General features: G+C 33.9%; 1 protein-coding gene across 24 annotated transcripts in view; it reads left to right on the top strand.

Annotated features, from left to right (window-relative positions):
• The window catches only part of LOC145255000 (uncharacterized), a 471,291-nt gene that overhangs the window by 410,007 nt on the left and 33,784 nt on the right, over positions 1-27,500 (top strand). For all 24 annotated transcript variants that reach the window (XM_080113928.1, XM_080113930.1, XM_080113927.1 and 21 more), the window contains 5 exons: positions 14,007-14,150; positions 17,154-17,265; positions 18,498-18,666; positions 20,256-20,415; positions 22,002-22,203. In XM_080113928.1, coding sequence (XP_079970054.1) covers positions 14,007-14,150; positions 17,154-17,265; positions 18,498-18,666; positions 20,256-20,415; positions 22,002-22,203 — 787 coding nt within the window. The remainder of the gene's footprint in view (positions 1-14,006; positions 14,151-17,153; positions 17,266-18,497; positions 18,667-20,255; positions 20,416-22,001; positions 22,204-27,500) is intronic.

Here is a 27,500-nt window from a genome sequence, read left to right as displayed (position 1 = left end):
TTGAAAAAAGACGTGTGCTACATATGTAGATGTGTGCAAGTCAACTTGAGTTTTGGAGTTGAAAGTTTTGACAATAGTGTGTCAAGTTGTAGAGTTGGACATTTTTGACGACAGATTGTCAAGTTGTGGAGTCGGAAGCTTTGACAACGGCGCGCGGAGTCGGGAGCTTTGACAACGGCGCGCGGAGTCGGGAGCTTTGACAACGGCGCGCGGAGTCGGGAGCTTTGACAACGGCGCGCGGAGTCGGGAGCTTTGACAACGGCGCGCGGAGTCGGGAGCTTTGACAACGGCGCGCGGAGTCGGGAGCACTCTATGTTCATAAAGTTTTTATCGTCATTCAAAGTGTGAGACTATGTATTTATAGCCTTTTCATGGCACATAGATAGTGACGTTATTTTACAATATGTAATTTTTATTCAATTCTTTAATTATGTAGTATATCGTTGACCCAACGGAATTCATATGCATAGCTGCTGTTGTCCACATCCTTGTTGCAAATCTGATCAGCAGCAAACAGAAATCTGTATATTCTTTCTTTAATGATGTTGATTTTGTTCGTGTGAAATATTGCAACTGTTGCTTTTGCTTGTCATGTTTGATATTTCTTTTATTAAAACCTGAATAAAATTCACTCGAGTTGATTGCTCGTCGTAGAAATGAAGGGAAATTGAGAAGCCTAATTGTATATTATCTTTGGATTTCTTCCTGTAAATCTTAACATTTCATTTCTGAATTTTTGAGATGAGGATTTGTTATTGGTATTATTTGGATTCTTCGGATTACTGTTCTTATTTTGAGTGTCATTTTCACATTTCTGTTGATGTAACCTCGGACCTTTCTCAGGTGTATGTTGCCGAACTTGGGAATCTTTCTGTCGGACTCGGGAATCTGCGCAGAATTTCAAACAGAAATTTACTTCACGGGGTTAACATGTTGTCATTTCATCAGCCATAACTGGATAGAGGTTCTAAGTAATTCACAATTGTATTCTCAAGTTCGACAAGATACACCTGAAGAAGATCAAAGGTTACATCGACCGAAGCATTGTGAAAATAATGCTCAAGATGAGAGCAGTAGTCTGAAGAATCCAAATAATACAATTAACATTTCATGTCGAACAGTAGAAGCCTAGGTTTCAGAATTTTTGAGATGAGGATTGATAATTTATATTATTTGGAATACTCTGACTACAGTTCTCATCTTGACAGATAACCTTTGACCTTCTTCAGGTATATCTTGTTGAACTTGAGGTATCTGCAAGGAATTTCGAGCAGAACCCTTCATTTAATCCAGGAGTAGGGGGGGGGGAGGGTCTGCAAGGACCTGTGGTGTAACAGACAAAGTACTGTGTAAAATTCAGTTCAAAGTGAGACTCTTCTGGAGGTTGAAGGTTCAATAATAACACTATACTTGCAAATTACTCGAGATTTCTTTCCTCTCACAATTGATAGAATGAGGAGATTAAATAAAGGGTTCCGTTCAAAATTCTATGCAAGTTTGACAGAAAGATTTCCAAGTTTGACAAGATATACCTGAATGAGATCGGAGGTTACATAGGATAAAATGCTGTGAGAATAACACTCAAGATTAGAACAGTGGTCCAAATAATACAAAGTGGAAGCCTATGTTAATATTGGTCTGATTTTCTCTTTTTCTATTGTTGTATAGACATGCGTGAATTGACTGGAAATAAATAAGCTTGTCTGCCTTCAAAATAGTGGTTTTAATTGTAGTGGAATATGTTCGGTTTAATGTTTGTTATACGTGCTGGCATGTGTTAGACAGCTTTTAAAAATTGACTTCCAAGCTAACTGATCTGTGGCCAGGTCTTTCTTTATCTCCTTTTGTTCTCAACTCCATCCTCATCACTTCTGTGTTTTCATCAGCCTTCACCTGCTAACTTACTCCTTAAACTTTTAAACCAAGAAATTTCATCCATTCTTTCAATATGATCATACCATCGACGTCTTCTGTTTTGTACACACATGCTTATGATGTCCAGATTTAATCTTCCTCTGAGGTCATCAGATCTGTGTCGAACACATCCACTGTATAATTCTAACATTTCTCTTCACGAAACACATTCTTAACCCGCACTGATCAAGTTTCACTTCCATACATCATAACACTGGACAGAAATGCTTGATGGGCTCTTTTCTTTGTAAACAGCATGTAGTCATAATAAAAGGTGGTAGGGGAATTTGTAATCAGCAATTTTAGCAACAGTTAAGGTTTGAACTTTTTACAAACTGACTTAGAAGTTGAAGTTTTTTTTTTTGTTTTTGTTTTCTGACGATTCCCTACCTATGATATTGGGAATTAAAGTTTAGGAATTGGCAATTTTTTGTGGAACTTTCATCAAGGTGAATAATTTTTTTTTTCTTTTTTTTCTTCTTTTTTTTTCTTTTTTTTCTTTTTTTTTCTTTTTCTTTCTTTTTTTTTCTTTTTCTTTCTTTTTTTTCTTTTTTTTCTTTTTTTTTCTTTTTTTTCTTTTTTTTCTTTTTTTTTCTTTTTTTTCTTTTTTCTTTTTTTTCTTTTTTTCTTTTTTTTGTTTTTTCTTTTTTTCTTTTTTTTTTCTTTTTCTTTTTTTTCTTTTTTCTTTTTCTTCTTTTTTTCCTTTTTTTTCTTTTTTTTTTTTCTTTTTTTTCTTTTTTTTTCTTCTTTTTCTTTTTTTTTTTTTTCAAGAATCTGATTGTTTTCAGTCGACCTCACACCTCTGGCCATTAATTTATGTACTAACTAAAAGATATTAATTATCTATATATAATTACTTTTGTACACGAAAGCAAGCTTATGTTTATCTACACGGAACATGAACTTTTAGCAAACGGGTTTTAAAATGGTTGGCAATATCTTTTTCCAAATATCAATAACAAATTTTACAGTATGAAAAATTAAAAAAAGTAATTCAATGTGTATTTGTGAAAGTCATATCGGACACGGTAATATTTATTTCTGTGTGTGTGATTTTGAAGCCATTAAATTGGCAATTTAAAAGTTTTCACTTTGACCTTTTTATAAATATTTTTTTTTTTTTTTTAATTTTGTTTGAAAAGGTTGGCTTCAAGCATTTATTATAGTCTGGTAACTGGGGCGCCTTTTCTATGAAAGGTCCTGAAATTTAAATTTTCCAATAGTGTTTATGTTTAAATACATCAAACATTATCTGTTGCAGAAAGCAGTCATTAAATCTCATATCTAACGAAAAGTTCTTTTTTGTGTAAAGTGTAAAGTTCTTTTTATTTTTTTATTTGTTATTTTTTCTTTCTCTTTTTTCTTTTTCTTTTTCTTTTATTTCTTTTTTTCGTTTTCTTTTTTATAACTATAGAATCACTGCTTATCAAGGCTTGGAGGCCACTCAAGAATTAAGGTTAATGAATGTCAGGTGGTGTGGTGATTGGTGATAGTGCAAATTAAGTAAAAATTATTAAAGAAGACGGCTCAGCAAGAACTTAGTTACATTGGACTTGAAAACAACCATGTTATAGTTAGCTGGGAAGCAGCTCCGTGGTATTGTTATCAACTTTGATTTGGTTTCATTGGAAAATCTTATGACATTTAATAACTTGCTAAAAGTAAGCAATAATTAATTCTGGTAACTTGTGTAAAATCAAATTGGTTGTGAAACATACAACCGAAGAGATATTAAGATTAAAATTTACTTGAGGCAATAACAAGTCTTTTTCCTCCATGATGTTAAAAAAAAAAAAAAATGTTACATTTGTCACATTTTGATGTGAGCAGTATTTGACACGGCCGATCTTAGAGCAATGCAAACAAAGTATGTGAGTGTGCAGGATTTTAATATAGAGTGCACACAAAAAAAAAAAGACTGATTTGAAACAAATAAACTGTTTATGAAATATTTTATACTAGCAGGGCTACCCAGCGTTGCCTGAGGCAAAAGTAACCTATGTCTATTAAAACTTCTATCTTTACCTCTCTATTTTTCTTTCCCCAAACCACTCCTCTCTAGCTGGAAATACACACGCAGACAATTCTGTCTTATATATAAATGGATCAGCATTTTCTTGTCAAATTAGTACATAACAATAATGAAAAGCCGACCCCCTCCTGATGAAACCTGGCCCACTTGAATAATTTTTTTTACTTAATTTTAGATATGAGGCACATTCCAAAAGTAATGCCTCCTTTTTTTTTTTTTTTATTCCACATGGATCAAAGAGGAACGCAAATTGCATTGTTATGATGACTGAACTAAAGGTTCTATCATTCTGTTACAGATATTGACAGTGTGGGACTCTAAAAAAGCACCCCCTCTGTCATAGATGTGCATCAGAAGCAAAGATGTCTCATTGAATTCCTCTATGCATAAAAAATTGAATTGATCAACATTCACTGGCGCCTAGTGAACGTTTACAAAGTTGATGCAGTTGATGTCAGCAAATTCTGGAACACTCATTTGAACGGTACCACCCTTGTTTTTGTAGCTCTTTAACGTTTTAGTTTTTGCGTTAAAAAAAAAAAAAAGGGAGGCCTTACTTTTTGAACGACCCTCTTATTATTCATCCAGCATAATGCTGATCAAGAATATATCAACTTTGTGAGTCTTTGTTTTGTAGTTTTTGACTTTGAACTTGAGATACAGACGCACATATATACAGATAACTGCCCTTTCTATAAATTGATTAAATTTTTTTTGTGTCACCACTTATCAAGGCCCGGAAGCGACTCGGGGATAAGGGTTATTGCGTGTGCAATATGTTAGTGTTGAATACTAGTTGCTCAGAATATTTTTTCTGTTTCAGTTTTCTTGTCTTTTGATTGATGTCATAACTCGTTACAAATTGAACAGAAGGATTTTTTTCTCAACCAAAAATGTTATTTACAAAATCCAAAATATTAATTTTATATTAGAGTTATTTTAATCTTGTAAAAAAGAGTCAATTTATTAATTAGGTACGTTTTTCTTTTAATGAATAATCAAAACTAAAAGGAAAAATGAGTATATTTTTGTTTTTGTTGAAGTGGGAAGCGGTAACGTATTTATACATTTATTTTTGCAGGTTTCAGATTTATTTTAAAATAGCACAAATACATACAAACAAATTAGCTCAATTAATGATTTGTCTTGTTGACTAGAATTGAAATAAATGCTACATTTTGATGACAAGCCAGAGGCTGGGAAGCTTATGAGAATTTTTTTTTATGTAAATTTAGTTTTTTAAAAATAAATCTTTTTAAAAATTTGATTTTTTTTTTTTTAATTTTTAAATTAAAAAAAAAATTTAATTTTATTTGAATAAATATTGTAATAGTATTTAAAAAATGTAAAAAAAAAAATCCTTTAAATTAAAAAAAAAACAAAAACCTCATACTAATTAAATGCTGACAAAGTTTAAATGTTTAAAAATTGTATGTTATTTGTATTGTGTAACATCTGGCCCTCTTCAGGTGCACCTTGAATACCTCTGGAATTTGTAGAGAATTTCAAACTGAACCCTTTCATTTTATCCGCAGGGATAGATTGTTTTGATTCTATCAGTTATGACTTCAGTAATTTTTAAATATATTTTTAGCATCGCTTATACTGAGAACTGAACTGTCACTTAAACTGCTAAATAATAATCAGTTCTCTCTGTTGCGTCATAGGTACATGTGGACAATTTTAATATAAATTTTAGGAGCCATATACTATTTTTGTTTTAGATGTACTGTATTATTACTAGTGTTAGGATAACAGCATGTTTTTTTCATTGTTTTGACTCTCGAGTGTGTATCCGTTGATATCTTATATGCTTTTATATAGAGTGATGTGGTTCTCGGTTGATTAACTGTGTCGGATATATACTTGAGTCAAAACAATAAGAATATTCTGTTGTCATAGACCTGGTTATTACTTATTAGTGTTGCAAGGCCACGTGCTCTCCCCTCTTGACAATCGTTGCCCCAATACTGTTGTGTGCTGTGGTTTTCTTTGTCCATTCATCTTTTATTCTGGCCGCGTTGTCATCTCAAAAGTACAGTAGAACCCCGGGATACAGTGGTCCTAGGATAATTTTTTTGTTGTTGTTCAGGTTACGACGTGGAATGTTTTTTCCTGCCCCTGGTTACGATATTTGCTATCCCTTACGGTGTTATTTATAATGTTATTTGATTATATACATGTGTATTATATACTGTACTGTATTTTTTTACTAATTTTTAATACCGTATCCTGGGGTTCTACTGTACAAAGAATAAACAATGCAAGAGAAACAGAAGAAAACACAGACTCCGACACGTTCTGTGGTTATCAGTTGTGCTCTGAATATGTGTGTAACACCATCGCAATAAACGACTTTCTAGATGCTAATGCCCGCATCTTAGTTGTCTGTTGTCACCACTCTCCTGATCTGCTCCGAGCAATAAACTGTCCTTAACTGCCATCAACTAAAGACTGTCCGTAAAACTCGCCCCCCCCCTTCTCAACTCCTCAACTGTCTATGAACTACTTCTAAATATATTGACTTCTATATTCAGTCTTTTGGTCTAGTGACCATCACACATTGATTAACAATTCTATTTCCGATCGCCTTTGTGTGCCTTGGTACCCCCCCCACACACACACACTTCATTGTCTTTCTACTAACCTCACTTCCTATGCTTTTGTTCTGCTAATCAACCATTTCCTCCCATTGTTATAGGTTTTTCTTTCTTTCTTTTTTTTTTTTTAAATCATTTTCCAACATTTTTTTTAATTTTTGGTTGGGGAATATCCATTGCATCACAGAATTACAGAATTAATAAATATTTGTAACTTTTTTCATCACGTACTCGTATATTTTGTAGAATTTATTCTTAGTCCCTAACAAGTGTCCGCTGAACACTTGTAAGATTTTACAAAATTCCAAACTAACCATTACGATAAAGATAAATCTCTATTGTATATTCTATTATTACTAAAAAAAGAAAATTGCGTCTGCAGATAAAAAGTCTATGATATACTGTTCTCTTTTCCTTATTTCTCTTCTTCTTCCCTTGAGATGAGATGAGAGGTGAGTTGATAACATGTATCAGTTTTTCTTCTTCCACTTGAATAGAAGGTGTGGCTCCGAAAATGGATACTGTTAAACACTAAGAGGAAAATATATGGAACCATCAGACAAATTTGCTAATTTTAAGGCCAAACCAGGTGGAGCATTTTATCTATACTCCTATAAATTTTTTTTTTTTTTTGGTGGATTGATATTTATATTAAAACTCCTTTTTTCTATTTATTGAAAAAGAAAATACAACTTAGTTATATATGGGTCGTGGAATTGCATTCACTAGCAAAAAGTTTAGCTAATTTGCATATTCTTTTAAACATTCATTTTAGTTAATTCGCTATTAGTTTTTTTCCGGTTTTCTTATGGGATGATCATCTTTAGTTAACTATTACGTGTAATTATATTCATGCAGATATTCTACATGATTTATACTTGCGTAATATTTGCGTAAAAAGTTTATAGTAAACACAAAATTGTTTCCATTTATATTTATGTATACATATATATTTTTGTTTGAAACATTTTGCCTACAAAACTTCTAGAGTTTTTGGCTTACAGACATGAAACTTCATATATAAGGTATTTGAACCCATACAAAACTTTATATTTAGGTTTTAGCCCGAGAAAATCGGTACAAAAGTGTGAAAATTAAAAAAAAAATAAAATGAAATTTGCCAGGTAAAGGTTGAACGCCGGTATTATGAATATGCCTGCATAACATAGTAAATATTGGTTCATGTTTTAATTTTTAGCCTTGCAGCAAACATGTCTTCATAGTTCAGTCATTAACGGCAAAGGCAAAAATAAATCGTAAGCTAAAGGTTTTGGTTTCGATTCTTGGTGATGGCATTTGAGTCATTTTTTTTTTTTCTTTTTGAACTTTTTAAATCATTACTATATATTAAGTCCAATATAATAGAATAATAAATACGAAATCTGCATTAATCAAAATATATTTAAGCATATTTTACAACTGGTTAATACCGGGCGCCCTGATAGTTTTTAATATAACAACTCTGGTAATGGGTATATTTATATGCGTGGTGTAGCAATCGGTCTCCGAAGATTAACAAGGGCACCATGTGAAGGTTTGCTACTTGCCCCCAAAAAACAAAAGACAATCTCCACAAGTGGGGCCTGGACACCTCACTTTTATGTCCATGTGGAGAGGTATAAACGATGCACCACCTTAGGGAAAACTGCCGATTGGGTCCTCATTGCTCAAACGAAGACCTTAAGGAGGCAAACAGCACCGCCATGCGATGGGTTAATTTCTATTGCGATAAGATATGATGATGATAAAACAACTGAAGAAAAGGTTTTGAATTGTTAACCTCTAGTGCAAAGATTGGCAATCTGCAGGCCGGATCTAGCCTGCAAAGGCATTTTGATCAGCCTGTGAGCCTAATGACTCTATATTTAACATGAGCGACAAAGCTTTTGAATTCAACAAAAGGTCCGCTGTTATCTTCCTCTGATCCACCCAGCCTAATTTGAATACTATGACCGGAAAAACACGATCAAAACCTAATCATCTTCATTTCTGCATAAAATATTAAAAATAGACATAAAACACAAACTGCGAACCAATTTGATGAAATGACTGGCAACAGACATTTGGTGAGGACAGCTTTCTGTTTTCTTTTTTCTTTTTTTTAATTGCATTTTCACCTCAAACAAGGCACAGTGCTACTTTGATGTACTATCTGGGACATAATTTGTAGGAGTCCTATGTAGGGAGTTGAGCAGCAAGATGTTTGTTAGCAGTGCGCTCAATGTATTTGTTCCAACTCATGTTCCTCATGAACGTTAAGCCGAGGAGTTTGAACGAAGTACTTTCAGGTAATGTGTCATTAGCCATGGCTATTAGTGATTGAGCAGGTTTCTTGTAGTTATTAAAGGAGAGGAGCTTAGTTTTGGCAGCATTGAATGTGATCATCCATTTTTGTCTCCATTCCACTACAGACCGGAGGTTTTCTTCTAGGATTTCCGCCATCTTCTCTGATATATGTTCATTCGTTTTCCCCTTGTGTCTGTTATAAAACGTGGTGTCATTAGCAAATATACTCATCTCAGAGACAATTTTATCAGGAATAATAAAGATCTAAGGATCAACCCCTGAGGTACACCCCCATTTATATTCTATTGTTTTGACGTACGACCATTGAGAACAACCTGGATTCTTCTCTTATTTAAGAAAGATTTAATTATGTTAAGTATTTCTCAAGTAATACCATAGGATCTGATTTTCATGAGAAATCATCCAGTACCCTGTCAAAGGCCTTAGATATATCTAGGGCTCTTGCCCTAACCTCCCTTGCTTTATCCAGTGCATAGTATATATGTTCAGAGATTACAGTTAGGATATCTGCAGTACAACGGACTTCCCTAAACCCGTACTGTTGATCGGGCAGGTTTAGCAGCTATGAGGTGGTGGACTAGAGCTTGATTAATTATGAACCCAAATATTTTGGTGAAAAGAGGGAGCAGGCTAATAGGGCGATAATTTAATGGGTAAGTTCTTTTACCAGAATTCTTGTAAACTGATACCACAGAAGCAGTTTTCCAGCAGTCAGGAAAGCAAGATTCATTAAGGCATTTGTTGAAAAGTTTAGAGAGCATTTTTTAATAGTACAGCCGGGATGAGATCGGGTCCACATGCTTTTGAGGCGTCTAGGTTTTTTATGATATCATGTACTTAAGAAGGGGTGATTTTCAGATTATCTAGTGTGGTTTTTGACTGCAGAGGAAAGTCAAGAAGGGAGTGGTTTGCTGGGTCCAAAGTAGAGTTGCAGTTAAACTGATGGACAAGCAGATTAGCCTTCTTGGTTGCTGTGCAAGCAACTTCAAGATTGTTGGATAGTGGTGGAATTATTGATTGCCTGGTATTTACGACACTGTTACAGATTTTCCAGAAGTCATGAGTTCTTAATTTCTACACATCAATGCGTTTTCTGGTGGTTTCAGTATCTTCTCTCTTTGCTGTGGCTATTTCCTTCTTACAATTCTAGCTTCTATAAACTTCTATTTCATGCCTCATGAATGTGTGCATGCTACAGCATGTGTATGTACATGAATGTGTGTATGCTACAGCATGTGTATGTACGTAAGTGTATATGCTTGCAACTATTTGTACTTGTATGTGTATATGCTTTGTTTTTGTTTGTGTGTGGTTCGTTTATTTTTATTTTTAATGACACTTTCAAGCATACGCATCATAATTTCATTTTCACTTCAGTTGATTTTTTATTTTCACTTTGAAGTATTTTGATGTTCCTCGAGGACAACTAATTTTAATTGGGTGTTATTTTTTATTTTAGATTTTCTTTTGTTTTTCTGAAGCGCAATGTTTATTTTAATTATGGTTTTAAACATTTAGGTTGACAGAGATCTGCATATGTAATTTTTTTATTTTCTCATTGATAACTTTTGTCTGGCCTGCGACTCGTAGTTATAACATGATCTGGCCCACAAGGTTGAATGAGCTACTGATCCCTGCTCTAGAGACCTGTTCTATGAAAAGTTTTAGTCTACTTGCCAATCGGAATTAAAGACTTGATCTTTCTTCGTCTATTACCAAGAGACAGTTAAACATATCGGTAGATTATCAACATCTTTTGATGAATTATTCCCCAGAATAAGTAGAGGGAACTTCTCTGCTATCTTTCTCGATACACACATTAGTAAAAAAACAGTTCCATTTTTATCTATATATATATATAAAAGCGAAAATGTATGTTCGCTTTTTGTGTATGTCCAAGAAAGGCTTTTTTCAGAGAAGCGGTTGGTCGGCTCGCAACTTCTTAAAACTTTTTATATCACATATCTATCTCCGAGTTAACAACGGAGCATATAAATTGTAATATCTCCGAGTTAACAATGGAGCTCGCCACCTGTCTATTTAATTTGCTCGACTTCGGGAAGATAAATATTCAACAGTTTTCGCTCGGCGCGTGTGGATTCGACTTTTTCCTATAATAAAAGCGACACTAATTCTGGCGGTATTTTTCCGGTGGCGATCGCCGGAAATGTCCGAAAGCAATCAGCTTTGATCAATGTGGAAATATTTTCCTTATATCAAACAATTACTATTCAAATTGGACAAGGGGAGCTGGGCCCCCTCCCCCAACACACATCTTGGGAAAATAAAAATAAAAATAAAAACCCCGCAGTCAAAGTTGACCTCATTAAAACGTGCACCTAAAAAAAGCATTCTCGCAGTAAATGAAAAACCCTGCAGTCAAAGTTGACCTCACTAAGTCATTAAAATGTGCACCTGCCAAATCTAAGTAATTAAATAAATTCAAATGCGTTTCAGTTTGCATGTCGCGGTGGCCCAATGGCTAACGTCGCATGTTTTTTATTCACTCTTTGCCTCAAGGGTTCGGGTTTGATCCTCATACTCACCTACCAAAACTTCCCCCCCCCCCCCCCCCCCGGGAGTTTTGATTTAACTCCAAACACTTGGGCAACGCCGGGTACCCCCCGCTAGTCTATAATATAAATCTCAATCATCGGTTTTTGTGAATGTATGTATGTTTGTATGTCTGCCAAAAACTTTCAACAGATGCAACATATCCTGACAAGATCTGTATTGTTTTGAAGCTCGAAGTCTCAGACGACAAATATCGAAAAATTGGCCCAAAACACCCTCCTTCACCCTCAACTGGGCAGTTTTCTACAAAAAGGGGGTTGGATTGACTACGCTCAATTTAAATGTTCTGAATTTCCGGTCGGGCGATGGCAACATCGGCTAGGACGTTGATTTTTTTTAACCTTTTTTTTTTTTTTTCCTTCGCGTTACAAGTTCGAGCCTGCTTACTACCACATTTTTTTTTTCTGCCTACTGTTTTGAATCCCTCCATCCCACTATTACCATTTGTTTACCCCCCCCCCCCAGGTTCCTTACTACATCACCTACACACGCCTGGGCAACCCTGCTACTGTTGTTTTGACTCTCCCCCCTCCCACCAGAGGGTCCTTACTACACCACCTAAACACCCGGGCAACTCCGGGCACCCCGCTAGTATAATATGCATCACACTTTCCACTAATGTCTATCTCCTATCGTTTTTTTCTCCTGAATACTTTCTTTGTATTACATTCATTGTACACCTTGTTTCATTATAAGTTTCCACCCAACAGACACTTAACCTAATCAATAACTCTTCATTGGCTAGATTGACAATACAATTGTTTGGACCTAAATAAAAAAAATCATTTAGTCACGAACGTGTTAAACTTTTTTGAAGCGAAAAACTTGAATTGTTCTCTATCAGATTGTGACATTGACCTACCTTGAAAAAAACTAGAAGTTCTGGAAAAAAATTGCATAAAAACAAGTTTTTTTTAAAAGCAAGAATCTTTTTTTTTTTTGCTTTGTCCTATATTATGTGTTCAAGAACTGTGCAATTATTTTATGGTAAATCTGTTATATAAAAGCGAAAATATGCGTGTGTGTTGTATATCCGGCAAATACTTTTTTCCGGGGGGGGGGGCACTAATTCTTACAACTTTTTATATACTCCCTAGATTATAATATCTCCGATTTACGAAAAGAGGTCGTCTCTATCTTTTATTTGAGCAACTTTTACACGCTATTTTCACGCTATTTCTTACTCTTTGCATGTTTGTTTGGCTTTTCCGTATAAAAAGGTAAAACTGAATCTGTAGCAAACTCTTCTCCCAGGCACTCATGCCAGGGACGTCCAGAAAAGCAATGATCTTTGATCAATGCAAGGAAAATTCGTCATATCAGACAATTGCTATTCATTTGGACACTCCCCTTTTTATGGGAAACTGGTTTTCCCCTAACATCTTGCGGAAACAAACAAATATGCAGAAACTGGTTGCAGCCAAAGTTAAGTGCGTAATTTCATTCACTTAACTTTTTAATCATTTGAGCGTCACAGTAAGTTATCAAGTTTTCTTTCACTTTTCCGCCTTTGCCTCAAGGCTCCAGGTTCGAGCCTACTTACCTACTAACACTTTTTTTTTTCTTTTTTTCATGTTCTTTTCCTCCTTCGCGGTTTGGATTCGAGCTTGACACTTTTTTTCCTACACACACAGCAACAAACATCGAGGCAACGCCACTAGTCTATAATATGAAAGGCAAAATGAGTGCACGCATTTTGTATGTCAAAAGGCTTTTTTCGTCGGCCTTCTTGCATCGGTTACATTTATGGAAAACTTTCCTTATACTTCCTAGATTATATCTCAGATTCAAAAACGGACGTCGTCTCTATCTTTTTTTGATTGAGTTTTAAAAAAAGTCCCTGGTTTCCAGTGTTTGTTTGTCTTTCTCATATAAATGAAGCGAAACTTCCGTCCAGGATGTCTTGAAGGCAATCAGCTTTGATTAATGTGGGGGAAACCCTTCATATTAGACAATTGCTATTCATTTGGACACTGCCAGAGTTCCTCCTTTTTGGGGGGAGCTGGTTTTCTCCAGTATCGTGGGAAAACAAGTATCGGGCAAAAAGCTGAAAGTTTAACTGGCCTACAGCCCAACGTTCATTTCTGCGCCTGTGTGATTCTTAACTTAATTGCCAACTCATTCATTTCTTTTTCATCGCTCAATTTAAACACTTTACATTTCTGCTCACGTCATGGCGTAGCAGTAAACTCTTAGGTTTTCTTTCACTTTCTTTTCTTCTTTCATGTCACGAGTTTGAGCCTGCCTGCCTGCTACCACATTTTTTTTTTTTTTGCTCAACACACACCTCCAAACACTCAGGCGACGCCGGACACCTGGGCTAGTTTATATAAAAAAGTGAACCTCTTGCTCTAAAGTAATCCACCCACCTCCCACTTAAGAAAAAAATAAAGATTTCCAGGATGTTGGCATTTACTCAAATGAAGGGAAGATGGCATAGGAAATATAGGGTAAAAATTGATTATAAACTGTTTAGTCGTTGAAACTAAAGAAAATTAAAGCAAAACAAATAAAAAAGATATTTCATTGCAAATCCGTATTTGTATGAACAATAAATTTTTTTTTCTTTTTCTTTAAAGGTGTATTATTTTGTGTGGGAGGCCGAGGAGCTGCTGGAGATCCGTTCCAAAGTATAGAATGCTACGATTATCGGAAAAATAAATGGTTTCCAGTCACAGAAATGAACACCCGGCGGCGACATGTTGGCGTTTGTGCTGCTTCAGGTAAAAAAAAAACTATTCACACCATTTTTCTTTTTTTTTTTCTTTCCTTTTTCCCTTTCTTTCTTGTTTTCTTTTCCTTTCCCTGTTTGTTTTTCCTTTTCTGTTTTGTTCCTCTTTTTCCTTTCAACTTTTTCTATTTCACCTTTCTAATTTTCCTTTTTTTTCTTTTTCATATTCTGCTTTATCTTTCTCCTCATTTTCTTTCCATTTTTTTTCTTTTTCCATTTACTTTTCCCTTTCCTATTTATTTTGTAGTTTTCCTTTTCTTTTCATTTTTCTTTCTTATTTTCCTTTTCCTTTTCTTAACTTTTTTTCCTTTCTTTTATATAAAATTACCTATTTTTTTTTTTTTAATGATTCACAAAGATTTCATAAGTCGTCAAAATTAAAAAAGAGGAAGGGGCATGGTTGGCTTAATGGATATTGTTTGGGAATATAGGCTGCATTCAAATCCATTCAGATTTATTGCTGTCATTTATGTACTTATATTTTAGAGTAATTAATATTGAGCTATAATATTTGGTGGTGTTAGAATGTGAATCATTCCCTTTCAACCTGGGTAGGTCATCACATCTGAAATGACATTGTTTAGTCGTTATGTTTAAGAATTTTTTAGATGAGGATTGATATTTTGTATTTGAATTATTCAAACTACTGTTCTCATCTTAGTCATTATTCTCTCAATGTTTTGCCTAATCTAACTGCTGACTGACCTTTAAATGTATCTTTTTGAGCTCAACAATCTTTGTGGTGACTTTGAGAATCTGTACCAAATCTTGAACTGAGCCCTTTATCTCTATCCACGAGGATTGATTGCTCTTACTCCGTCAGTCACTTGTAATTGTTGTACGTTTAGTATCATCTGTATTGAAGATTGAACCTTCGATCTGCAGAAGACTTACTTTGCACTTATATTCATTTATGCCATAGCTCATGGCAAGCAATACTAAGAATACAATGATGAATTATTGAAGGCTTTTCCCCAGTCATGGCTGACAGAACAAGAGCAATCTACATCATAGATTAAATAAAGGAGTCCATTTGAAATTCTGTACAAATTCCACAGTTCAACGAGATGCGCCTGAAGAAGGTCAGAGATTATATCAGCTGAAACATTATGAGAACATCAAAAATGAGAATAGTTGTCCAAAAGATCCAAATGATACAAATGTTTAGTTATTCTCATTTCTGGTATCAGATTTTGTCGATTTTCTTTTTCTTTTGATCCATTCCAAGTAGGACGTCACACTAACTCTATTTGAACTTAGAAATATATTTTTGCACATAATCTATTTATTTATTTTGTAGTTTAGAAATGTTCTTGTATCTTTGAGCATATTTACCACCTTTGCAGAAAGTTGGGACACAAGGTCAGGTGAGGGTTTAAAAAGGTCGGTGCACTAGAGGAAGTGCTTTCTGACTTGAAAAGAATAACTCGGCAGCCCTATTCGCATTCTCTGGTATGGGTTCTTCAGATGAGTAGCAATAAGCTAACATTATTTTCAAAGAGGGAAGGTAGAGCCTAGAAAAGTGGATGTTCTAGGACTGAACAAAGTCATGCCTAATTCTATTAGCAACAAGCCACTGTCAGGCTAATTGTTGAGAACGTGTTGTATTTTTGAAAGATTTTGTCGATAGATTGGTTTAGTTTGTTACTATTACTTCTATGTCTACTTGATAGTACTTGTTGTCAGGGTCCTAATCTATTGGTTAAATAGAATCTTTTCTGGGCCTGGCATCAAACTACATCTGGTAGTGCAATGCACACGAATATTTGAAGATATAAAGAACTTGGAACCTAACAGCCACTGCTAAAATTATTGGATCCAACTTTAAATAATCCGAGAAATGCTGATATGCTGTAAAACATAACCAACAGACTGGCCTAATGTTTAGGAGATAAGGAGAAATAAACAAGATTATAGATTACTAGCAGGACTTGCGTTCCGATGTTGCCCTAGAAAATTGAGATTTGTGGGTCCCAGAAATAAATTAACCAAAAAAGGTTACTTTCACCTCAGATGCTAAGCAGTTATCCATGATAATATAAAAAATATAAGGGATTATAATAAACGTCAAGAAAATATTTGTAAATAGAACCGTGAACAATAGTATGATGAAAATGATCGCTGAAACAAAAATGGTCTTCTCGTGACGACGATCGGTTCTACGCATGCGCCAGATGACGTCATGACCTGATTTACTTTAAATAGTTGAAAAACTGAACAAATTTCACGTTAGGTCAGTCGATTAGCGCGTTGGTTCATTATCTAAACGTTTTGGGTTTGAATCTCGGTCTGAGATGTCTTCTTTTTTTTTTTTTTTTTCTCGATTATTTTTAAATCTAAATATTGAACCAGTGTTATTTAAGCCATGTTTCATGTAACGTTCGTTTTTCTGTTTTTTTTTTTTTACTTCGCTTATCCACCCCCGACCTCACACCCATAAACACCCGGGTATCCACCGATTTTTAAATTTTAATATCGAAACAGGCTTATTTAAGCTATTTTTCATGTGTTCGTTTTTCTGTTTTCATCGTTCGTTTGCCTTACGTTATTTTTTTTTGTGTTTTTTTTTCGATGCTTTGATTACCTCCCTCCCACTTAATTAAAACGTTTTTTTTTTACTTCGCTTATAACAAACAAACCTACGTCGTCGTCATCGTCACGCTTGACGACTTTCGGGCGCGCACCTGTCAATTTGGTTCTTACTTAAATAAATTCAAACATCTTTCAGTAACTCATTCTGGCTGGCCGATTTTATTTTCAAACTTCGCCTCAGGGCTTCAGGTTCGATTCAATCCTACCAACTCCCCCCCCCCCCCCCCCGGTTTCTTTTTTATTTAACACCACACACACCTACAAACACCCGGGCAACGCCGGGTACCCTTGCTAGTGTAATAATAAAGGAAAAAATGGTAAATCTAAAATATGTGATGATTGAGGAGAATTTATCTGTATAAGATTTATTAATGAATGTTTTCTTTTTTTGTTTCTCCTATAGGTCTGTTGTATGCCATTGGTGGTCATGATGGGACAAAACATTTGAGTAGTGGTGAGGTTTTTGACCCAGTCACGAATACGTGGTCGAATATTTCCCCCATGGGGACACTCAGGTAAATCAACAAACATTGCTTACTACTTGTGTTTCTTCACACCAAAAATATAAATTATTATACATAATACATATACATTAAGATTCTATCTATATATATATATATATATATATATGAACAAATGATTAATAAAACATGTTAAAAGACATCTTGAAAAAGAGTTAAAAACATATTTAATTTTAAAAAAGGAAACACAAGATAAGTGGATAGTCCTTAATCCGCGGAGTTTCGAAGAAATACTCTCCTTCTCATCAGAGGGCAGGAATTAGCAAAATGCAGGATCGGATTTTGCATATAAAAGTATTTAATGAAACTACAAGTAAGTCACAGATCTTACTTGGTTAAAAAAAGGGGGTGAGATAAGGGGAACAGGAGGCAAAAGAAAAATGATAAAAAGATTTCACATGAATGGACAGTCTGGTGAAGGGTAAAAATCCAAAAATGATAAAAATGTTAAAATCTCTCTCTCTCTCTCTATATATATATATATATATATATATATATATATATATATATATATATATATATAGTCTAAAAAAGCTTTGAGTAAAACATGTAAAAATAAAAATGAAGAATGCAGTTTAAACCCCCCCCCAAAAAAAAAAAATAAAAATAAACTAAATTTAACTTATCGCATAATCTTACTTTTAAAAAGTTTGCAATTATAAAATAGAATTCAACTATATAACGATGAAAAAAAGAGAAAGAAACATTAACTAATTTTGTTAAATAGTCTTAGCACTTGCATAAGCTGAATTCTCAAAAGTCTACAAGTATAAAAGAGAATTCAGCTATTGTAGAGAAAAAAAAAATACAAAAACTTTAACTAAAAATTTTTTTAATAGAAAACCGGGGATTCTCAGCTGCCTACAATGTAGCTGTTTCAGAGATTTAAAAACAGGACATTTATTCATATGCATGTGTGTGTGTGTGTGTGTGTGTGTGTGTGTGTGTGTATATATATATATATATATATATATATATATATATATATGAATAAATTACAAATAATGAGGCATTGTGCAATTAGATGAGATTGAAAAAATTCTCATCTAATGTTACAAATGGCTGATTAGTGCCACGAAACATTACATTTATATACTACGCTTTATGTGAAAATTATCAATATTTTATATTAATTTGAATCTTGTTAATTTTTCTTTTGTTGTCTCTTTATGAATAGTTACTTAATTGTATCTATTTTAAAAAAAAAAAAATTGTTTCCTTTTCAGACGAGGTATTGCCCTAGCTTGCCTAGGAGGTCCAATCTATGCTATAGGAGGCTTGGATGATGCATCTTGTTTTAACACTGTTGAACGATACGATCCTTCCACTGATACATGGACATTTCTATCATCAATGAAGATTCCACGTGGAGGTGTTGGAGTTACAGCACTGAAGGTAAAAGAAAAAATCTGCCTCATATTGTAGGCTTATTTTTCAAAATTTGTTTTTTTTTTCTCGTGTCTTTCTGATGTATTTCTTTTAAAAATTTCTCTGACATAGCCAGAAACAATTCAGCATCAAAAAAAAAAAAAACTCTGACCACATCCTGTCCATGAAGAACTCAAAGAAAGTGAGGAAAGAGGTGAAATAACAATAATGGCAACCAGGTTTATAAGATCCAATCTATCATTTTAGAAATAGCAGTCTGGATACAGAAAAACTGGTTAAAAACTGGTATTGACATTGACTTAGAATGAGTGGGTTATGCCAGATTGATAGTTGCACATGATTAATTTGTGCTCATTTTTACATTAAATACTAATCCCTATTAATCTCTAATTGTGCATTGACTGAATAGCATAATACTTACTTTACTGCACCATATCATGACAAAGGTCGATGCAGACTTTCAGCCAGATCGGCCCAGTAGTTTCCGAGAAAAGTCAAGTATATGTGGTACTGTGGTGACTAATCCAAATTGATCCCTAATAATCCCTAACTGTGCATGGAACAAATACCATAATACCATATTGGTGCAGTAGTTACCAAGAAAAAGGAGAACAGACGAACAAAGGGAAATATAATGTAGGTGAGGTAATACTTGTCAAGTTTTGTATTAGCCATACTTTTACCATGCACAACATTTTTATCTCCAAAGAAGTGCTCGACTGAGCTGCAATCTCTGGTTCCTCCTTATAAAACAGTTGCAGAAAGAAGTGATCTTGTTACCAGCACTGCAAAGAACCCTCTTACTTCATGTGCTTAACATGAAACAGAATTTCTAAGGACAGCCATTTTTTCCAAGACTTTCATATCTGTGAAAAACGTTATCACAGGATAGTTTCCTTGCTGGCCACAACATAGTTATTTTTAAATCAAATATCTGATCTCAGATTCGAGAATTTCTTAGCCCTCCAGGGGTCATGGGGGGAGGGAGGAGTACTGCATTATTTCATGAAGTGCGTCTTGGGCAAGAATGGCCTGGCAACGCCCACCTCTCTCCAGGCTTCAGAGCACAAACAACACCTAGTCTTACCAAATGATCACCCATTTTAGCACTTGCTAGGTTCAATGTTGCTTAACTTTGGTGATTTACAGGAACTTGTGTGTCAATATAATCATGCCATACCGAATTTTAATAATTACTAAATCCATGAATATATGGATTTATTATGGAATTAAATGTTCAATGTTTAATCCATAGAAATTTTTATTTTTATTTTCACATTTAAGAATTGTGGCAGTATAAATCTTCAATCTCTTGTCGACAGTTGTGGCCTTGCAAGTAGGTAATAATCAAGATAAACATACTGATATAATTAACAAGTATATTAACAGAAGTATGTTGTAGAAGTACACATCATTATTCTGGAGCCATGGCTGCCACTGATGTTTAGATGTAACTGTATTTATTGCTCTGAGTAAGTCCATTTATTCCTGAAATGGATAGACCAACTTCATAAGAATTTTTTTTAGACGTGCATTTTCATGTTTTTTTTTTTGTTTTTTTTATTTAACTTTTATCTATCTTCATTTTTCTGCAGGGCTTTTTGTATGCTGTTGGGGGTAATGATGGCTCAACATCTCTGGATAGCTGTGAACGTTATGACCCTTTGACCAATAAATGGGCTCCAATTGCCAGCATGAAGAAAAGGAGGGCTGGCGCTGGTGTCACAGTTCTTAATGGAATGGTGTACGCTGTTGGTATGTTAAGACGTCTTTGAGAAAAATGTATTTATTTATTTTTTTCAATTTTGCAGGTGCGTTAAATAAATTTATAGTTAAAGCAAGGTTGTATGTGTGTCGTGGCATTACAGTTGAATGGTTGATTTAAAAATTAAACTAACTGTAGATTTGGAATCCACACCTTGGATTTGATGCCTTTATCAGTGTCAGAAGTTCTTGAGATCTTTTTAAAATCTCATTCTTCAAAATTAATTAAATGTATGTAAAAATAATATTAAAAATAAATGTTCCAACAATTTTAGCATCCTCTTTCCAAGCTGACTGAACAATATTTATAAAAAGGTGGGACTAGTTTTTAAGCCAAAGGACTCCTAAGACTGATGTTTAATTCTGGATTTATAGCGTTAAGCAAGACAACCCCAGTGACAGAATGCTAGTCTGCTGCTGATTCAACTTCAAGGCTGGTAACCACGTATATACTGGAGTGGAATTCTTTCCTTACAACCTAAATGATCTCCCATCTAAGTATTTTATGAAGCTCAACTTAAGTGATGTGAAAATAGTGTTTTGACATGATTTAGTCATAAACAGATGAGAAGTTCCTGACTCCAACTCCTGAAAACATTGCTGCCTCTGACTTTCTATCTCTGGCATCTAAGTAAAATGTTCTGGTGCTACCAGATGAGACTATCTGGCGTTCTGACCTAAAATACACTAAATATTGCTGTTGTTATTTTCCTTTCTCTTGGCAAAACTCAATCATGTTTTGCAAAGTCAAAAACAAAAGCAATTTTCCTCTATAACACAGCCAAACCAAACATCATGAATAAATATTTGAATATACAAAGAACTTGATGCATAAAAATTTTTTTTTCAAAATTATTGATTCAACATTAAATAACCAAAAAAAAGGGTTGATATTAGTGATGGGATGATTCCAATATCTTTCCTGATTCCGTACTAAATTCCTGATTCTGATACAATTACTGATTCTGATTCCTTATAAATCTCTTTATATTTAACTATAAAGTTATTTTCCCACAATTACTGTCACAACACATGGTAAATATGCAGATATTTTCTTGCACCTAAAAATCACTTGTGGGAGAAAGTGATCTATGAGTTTTAGTTTTACTGGTAGTTTAAAATCAATAAATATTATTTTATTATTCGTGCAAGTAATGGAGATTTTGTCTTTAAACAAATAAAAACTACAATTAAAAGAATTGGAAAATATGGACAAATTTTTCTGATAACCCCCCCCCCCCAAGTTCCGATTTTTTTTTTTGTTTTCTAATTCTGATTCTGATGATCGTCCCAACACTAGTTGATAGATCATAAAACAAAAACAACCAAATAAAATATCATGAATATCTTTTTGAATATATACAGAATTTGAAACATAAAAACTTTTTCTAGAATTACTAGATTTGGCATTAACCCGAAAATGGATGATATGCCATAAAACAAAACCACCAAATCTAAATAAAATATAGAAATAAATTTTAATCGATTCTTGTCAGTTTAAATTCTGTTTTTTTGTTCAATTTTCATGTCATCAAAAGTGGAGTTGTTAAAAATGATGAAATTCTCTTTCTTCATAGGTGGTTTCGATGACAATGCCCCTCTTCATTCAATGGAGCGCTACGACCCCGTGACAGATGTCTGGACATTAATGCCTTCAATGTCCTGTTGTCGTGGAGGTGTAGGTGTTGCAACTCTGGGTGGTAAAATCTTTGCTGTTGGTGGACATGATGGATCGAGTTACTTAAATTCAGTCGAAGCCTTTGACCCCAGTTATGGAAAGTAAGTTCGGTTTATTTTTTGTGTTTTTGTTTTTGGAGTTTTTCATATTGTTTGGACTGTTCAGACTATCATTCTCATCTTGGTTGTTATTTTCCCAGCGTTTCAGCACATGTAACCACCTATACAGAATTTTGAACTGAACGCTTTATTCAGTCATAGAATATTCTCATTCATAGACATGACGTATAGCAAATGGAGAGCTTGATTATGTTTTAAGTGATTGTTTTCTTGATGTGGAGGGTGTAATCTTTACTGTAATCTTACTTATAACTATGAATAACCTTATAATTAACTAGCCGGATGCCCAGTGTTGTCCAGTTGTAAGCTAAGGTCAAACATGATATTTTAATTCATGCAGATTACGTATATCTCTATCGATTGATTGATATTGAACGTAATCTATAGTACTGAGATCAAAACTAAAAAATATATATTTATGACTTGGTTGCCATCAGCTAGAATTTAAACCAAAATATGCAACTTTCCACCCTCATTCTTTAGCCTCTTATATATATATGCCCATGCGCATACATACATACATACGTTGTATATTGGTTTATATTGGAGGAGATGATATATTAAAACGTGTCATGAGTTATCTAGTGGATGTGAAATATTGTTCTTTTAACAGACAGATAATAAACGTATAAATCGTATGTATGTTGTTTAGCCAGGAGGGACATGATATTGATGTGTAAACTGAATCATGTTGTATTAGACTTATCGCACGGGATATTTTTACAGTTCATATGTAAGAAGAATAATATATGCTTCATATCGTTTTTTCTTGAATAGTTCTTCTGTATCTTTCCGCTGCTCCGTGACGAACCATGAAACGATCAGCACCATCCAATTGAGACACCTGTTCTTACTTCTGAAACTATAAAACAACTCTTTATATTTTTATAATATAAATTTATTACAGTTGTCTCAAATGGTTTTCACAGGATCTGCAGTTCGTCTACATGTTCTATTCTTACAGCTCGCTCCCTAGCTGTCTGTCCACCCCTGTCTAGATGTCTGTCCGCTTTGGTGGTCAAATCTCAACTCTCTGAATCTCTCCAAAACTAACTACATCACGTGTCCTCTTACGTCACCTAATTACGTGTCTCAGACCAACCTAATCCACAACTAGTTATTTGTTTATTCAAAACCCCAAAATAATGTTTACATATATTTTCTATTTTCACATTCCTTTTGCGATTCACACGTCAATCATTTCTTTCGCAATTTGTTTATTCTTCTAATCATAATAACTGATCCAGCGACCATCTGTCGCTCAAATCAATTAATAAGAATAATACAATAATAATAATGTTTTGACCCTTGACCCCGCTTGCCACAGTTAACAGATACTACACTATGATCACAGCCTAAATGGTCATAACATTACACACATATATCTAAGGGGCCAAATGTGTGTGTGTTTGCATGGCTCCCAAAAACTTTTCTCAGTGGCATCAGAACGAGTTGAAACTGATACCATCTGAAAGAGCGATGTCTCGGTCAAATAATATGTGAAAATTAGAAAAATAGTCAATTATTTTGTATAGATATGATCGTTAAAAAGAATGGAGGGTCGCAAAAAATTGTTCCTTTTTAACAGACTTCGGCAACTATTCATGTGCGTCTAGCGTTCTTACTTGAATTGGTTTAAATAGAAAAAAAAACGTTATTTCAATAATGTCCTTGTGGAGCAGTGGATATCGGGTCAGCATCATAAGCCCTGGTTTCACATTCATGCCTAGGTAATGGATTGACTTTCTTTTCTTTTTGTTCTTGTTGAAAGTTTTAACATATAAACAGGGTTATTTATGTGATTTTCTTTTGTTCGCTTCTTCTTTATTTTCCTGCTTTTATCTCTTTTATTTTTCCATGCTCTTTTTTTTTGTGCCTTACCCTTGCTCAATATCCTTACTATACCACCTCTTCACACCCAGGCAATGCTGGGTACGCCCACTAGTATATAATACAAGATTAATATTTTCCAGAGGTAAAGTCACCAATGAAGTTTAACGAGGTTAATATAAGAGTGCTCAATACAAAAGTAGAGGGAGATATACTTTCTATTTGCTTTTTCATAAGCAATATGTCACTACACATTCATGAGCATGTTTTTGGTCAGCTAGTTACTACTAACTAGAGACCTCTTCAGACGATACAGCTTATACGAAAGCTATGTTTGTAATCTTGCTTTCGTATAAGATGTATTGCCTGAAGAGTTCTCTAGTTACTAGCTGACCGAAACATACTCATGATTAGGTAGTGGCATATTATTGTTCATGTAAAAACAAATAGAAAGTGTATATATATATATATATATATATATATATATATATATATATAAATTCATCTGTCATCCCTTTTTTAAAAGATCTTTGATGATAGGGCAATTCCAAGATTCAAGCAAGCAAGAATGAACGCGCAGATGGTCCAAAGAGTTTTATAATTATATAGATTAACACTTTTACCTGGTCATAGCTGATAGAATACGAACAATCTACCCCAATGGGTTAAATAAAGGGTTCAGTTCAAAATTCTGTAAAGGTTCTGGAATTTAACATAAAGATTTCCAAATTCAAATAAATGCACCAGAAGAAGAAGGTCGCATATTACATAGACTGAAATGTTGTGAGAATAATTAAGCTGAGGATAGTAGTTCATATAATACAATTTTTTTGAATTTTTATTTTGTTTTACTTTTATACTTTTGTTTGATTTGGATGATTGCCTTGTTAATTAGTTTATAAAATTGGAACAAGTTTATCAATTTATAGAAATAAAGTGTTGATGTTAATTGAGATTTAAAGTCCTAGAATTTATCACAAGCTGTGTTATCCTTGAAATATTTTTTTACAGACATTTTACACCAAAATGACTCCAAGAAATGGATAATGTCGTTACTGAAAAATACTGTGAGGATAAAAATGAATATATAGATAAAAATGAACATATAGATAAAAGTGGATCTTGGTTTTAGTTTTGGTAGCCTCATAACTCTTACTTCTCTTATTTTGTCCTTTAGTCCTCATATTCTTTATAAAGATTTATTTTTGATAAAGATTAGGCAATTGTTGTTTTCTGGGTAAGAATCTATCCATATAATGCTTATTTTTGGTTAGTTTTTGAACTTAAAGTTGTTTTTTTTTTGGGGGGGGGCTTCTTATGTCAAGTGGCTTCATGCTTTGTTTAGAGTGACTTCCATGAAAAAAAAAATATTGTGACAATAAACGATGTCTTTAGTTACGTAGTTATTTTTTAATGGGTAAGCCACAATATTTTCATCATGAAAATGTAAATAATAAAATATACTATATGGTAGATACCACCCTTGATTTAAAAACAGTTATTATAATCACAAATGCACATTCAATAACAAAAAAGATGGTACGTTATTGTGGAACCATTACAGGGATCTTAAGGAAACCAGAGAGTTACTTTAGATATATAGATATATCTATAAAAGTGAAAATGTCTATGTGTCTGTGTACATTTCCCTACCAAACAACTTTGTCAAATTTCGGTCTACAGACTCGAGATTTGACATAAGGAGTATTGAGATTTGGGAAAATCTTTTTAATCGGTTTTCAGTCAGAAATTTGGCTGTTAAGGGGTCAAAGTTCAACGATTTGACCTTTGAAAACTCTGCCAAATTCCTCCGCCAATTTTGAGTCTAAACACTTGAAATTTTAAATGTAGATTACTTGGATATGTATCAAACTTTTTAATTTGATTTGAGCCCCAAAAATTAAAGGTTAAGGAGTCAAAATTGGGGTCAAAGTTTTAAAAAATTTGACCTTTGTGATCTCTACCAAATTACTCGGGCAATTTCTGGTCTAAACATTTGAAATTTTACATAAAGGGTATTCAGACATAGGGCAAGCTTTTTATTCAGTTTGGGTCAAAAATTTGAGTTGCCAAGGGATCAAAGTTCAAAAGATTTTACCGTTGCGGTGTTTAGCAAACTACTCAGCCAGTTTTGGGTCTAAACATTTGAAATTTATACATAACGGGTATTCAGGCATGCGGCAAGTATTTTATTCAGTTTGGGGGTAAAAATTTGGCTGCCAAAAGGTCAAAGTTGAAAGAGTTGACCTTTGCAGATTCTACCAAATTCCTCTGCCAATTTTGAGTCTAAAGACGTGAAATTTTAGATATAAGTACTTTGGACATGGGTAAAACTTTGTATTTTGATTTGAGACCAAAATAATATATGTTAATGGGTCAAAATTGGGATCAAAGTTAAAAAAAAATTGACCTCTGACAATTACTCAGACAAATTTTGGTCTAAACATTTGAAATCTTACATAAAGTGTATTCACATGTAGGGCAAGTTATGAGCAGTACATATGGCCCAAGCAAAGCCGGGCTGAACTGCTAGCAAATAATAATAATAATATATGTATATATACTACTTATTATTATTTATACTATATATATATATATATATATATATAAGTGAATGTGTGTGTGTCTGTGTACATTTCCCTATGCAATAACTCTGTCAATTTTTAGTCTACAGACTTGAAATTTGATATGCAGGGTACTGAGATTTGGGAAATCAATGTGATCGGGTTTTGGCCAGAAATTTGGTGATAAGGAGGTCAAAGTTCAACGATTTGACCTTTGAGAACTCTACCAAACTCCTCCGACAATTTTGGGTGTACACACTTGAAATTTTAGATATAGGTTCCTTGGACATGGATCTAACTTAATAACTTGATTTGAGCCCAAAACAATAAATTTTAAGGGGTCATAATAAGGGTCAAAGTTAAAAAAAAAATTGACCGCTTTTTTTTTTTTTTTTTTTTTTTTTTTTGCTCAACATACACCTCCAAATACCCGGGCAACACTGGGCACCCATGCTAGTATATCTATAAAAGTGAACGTGTCTGTGTGTGTGTCTGTCTGTATATTTTCCTTTGCAATAACTCTGTTAATTTTCAGTCTACAGACTCAAAATTTGATATACAGAGTACTGAGATTTGGGAAAATATATGTGATCGGTTTTCGGCCAGAAATTTGGCTGTTAAGGGATCAACGTCCAACGATTTGACCTTTGAGAACTCTACCAAACTCCTCCGACAATTTAGGGTCTAAACACTTGAAATTTTAGATATAGGTTCCTTGGACATGGATCTAACTTAATAACTTGATTTGAGCCCAAAACAATAAATTTTAAGCAGTCATAATAGGGGTCAAAGTTAAAAAAATTGACTTTTTTTTTTTTTTTTTTTTTAAATTTTTGCTCAGCATACACCTCCAAACACCCGAGCAACGCCGGGCTGAAATGCTAG

The sequence above is a fragment of the Euprymna scolopes genome, chromosome 3 (genome assembly GCF_053919585.1).
Source record: "Euprymna scolopes isolate OS-2025 chromosome 3, ASM5391958v1, whole genome shotgun sequence".
In the NCBI taxonomy this organism is placed as follows: domain Eukaryota; kingdom Metazoa; phylum Mollusca; class Cephalopoda; order Sepiida; family Sepiolidae; genus Euprymna; species Euprymna scolopes.
The sequence above is the reverse complement of the archived record's forward strand: the minus strand, read 5'-3'. Positions and strand labels throughout refer to the sequence as shown.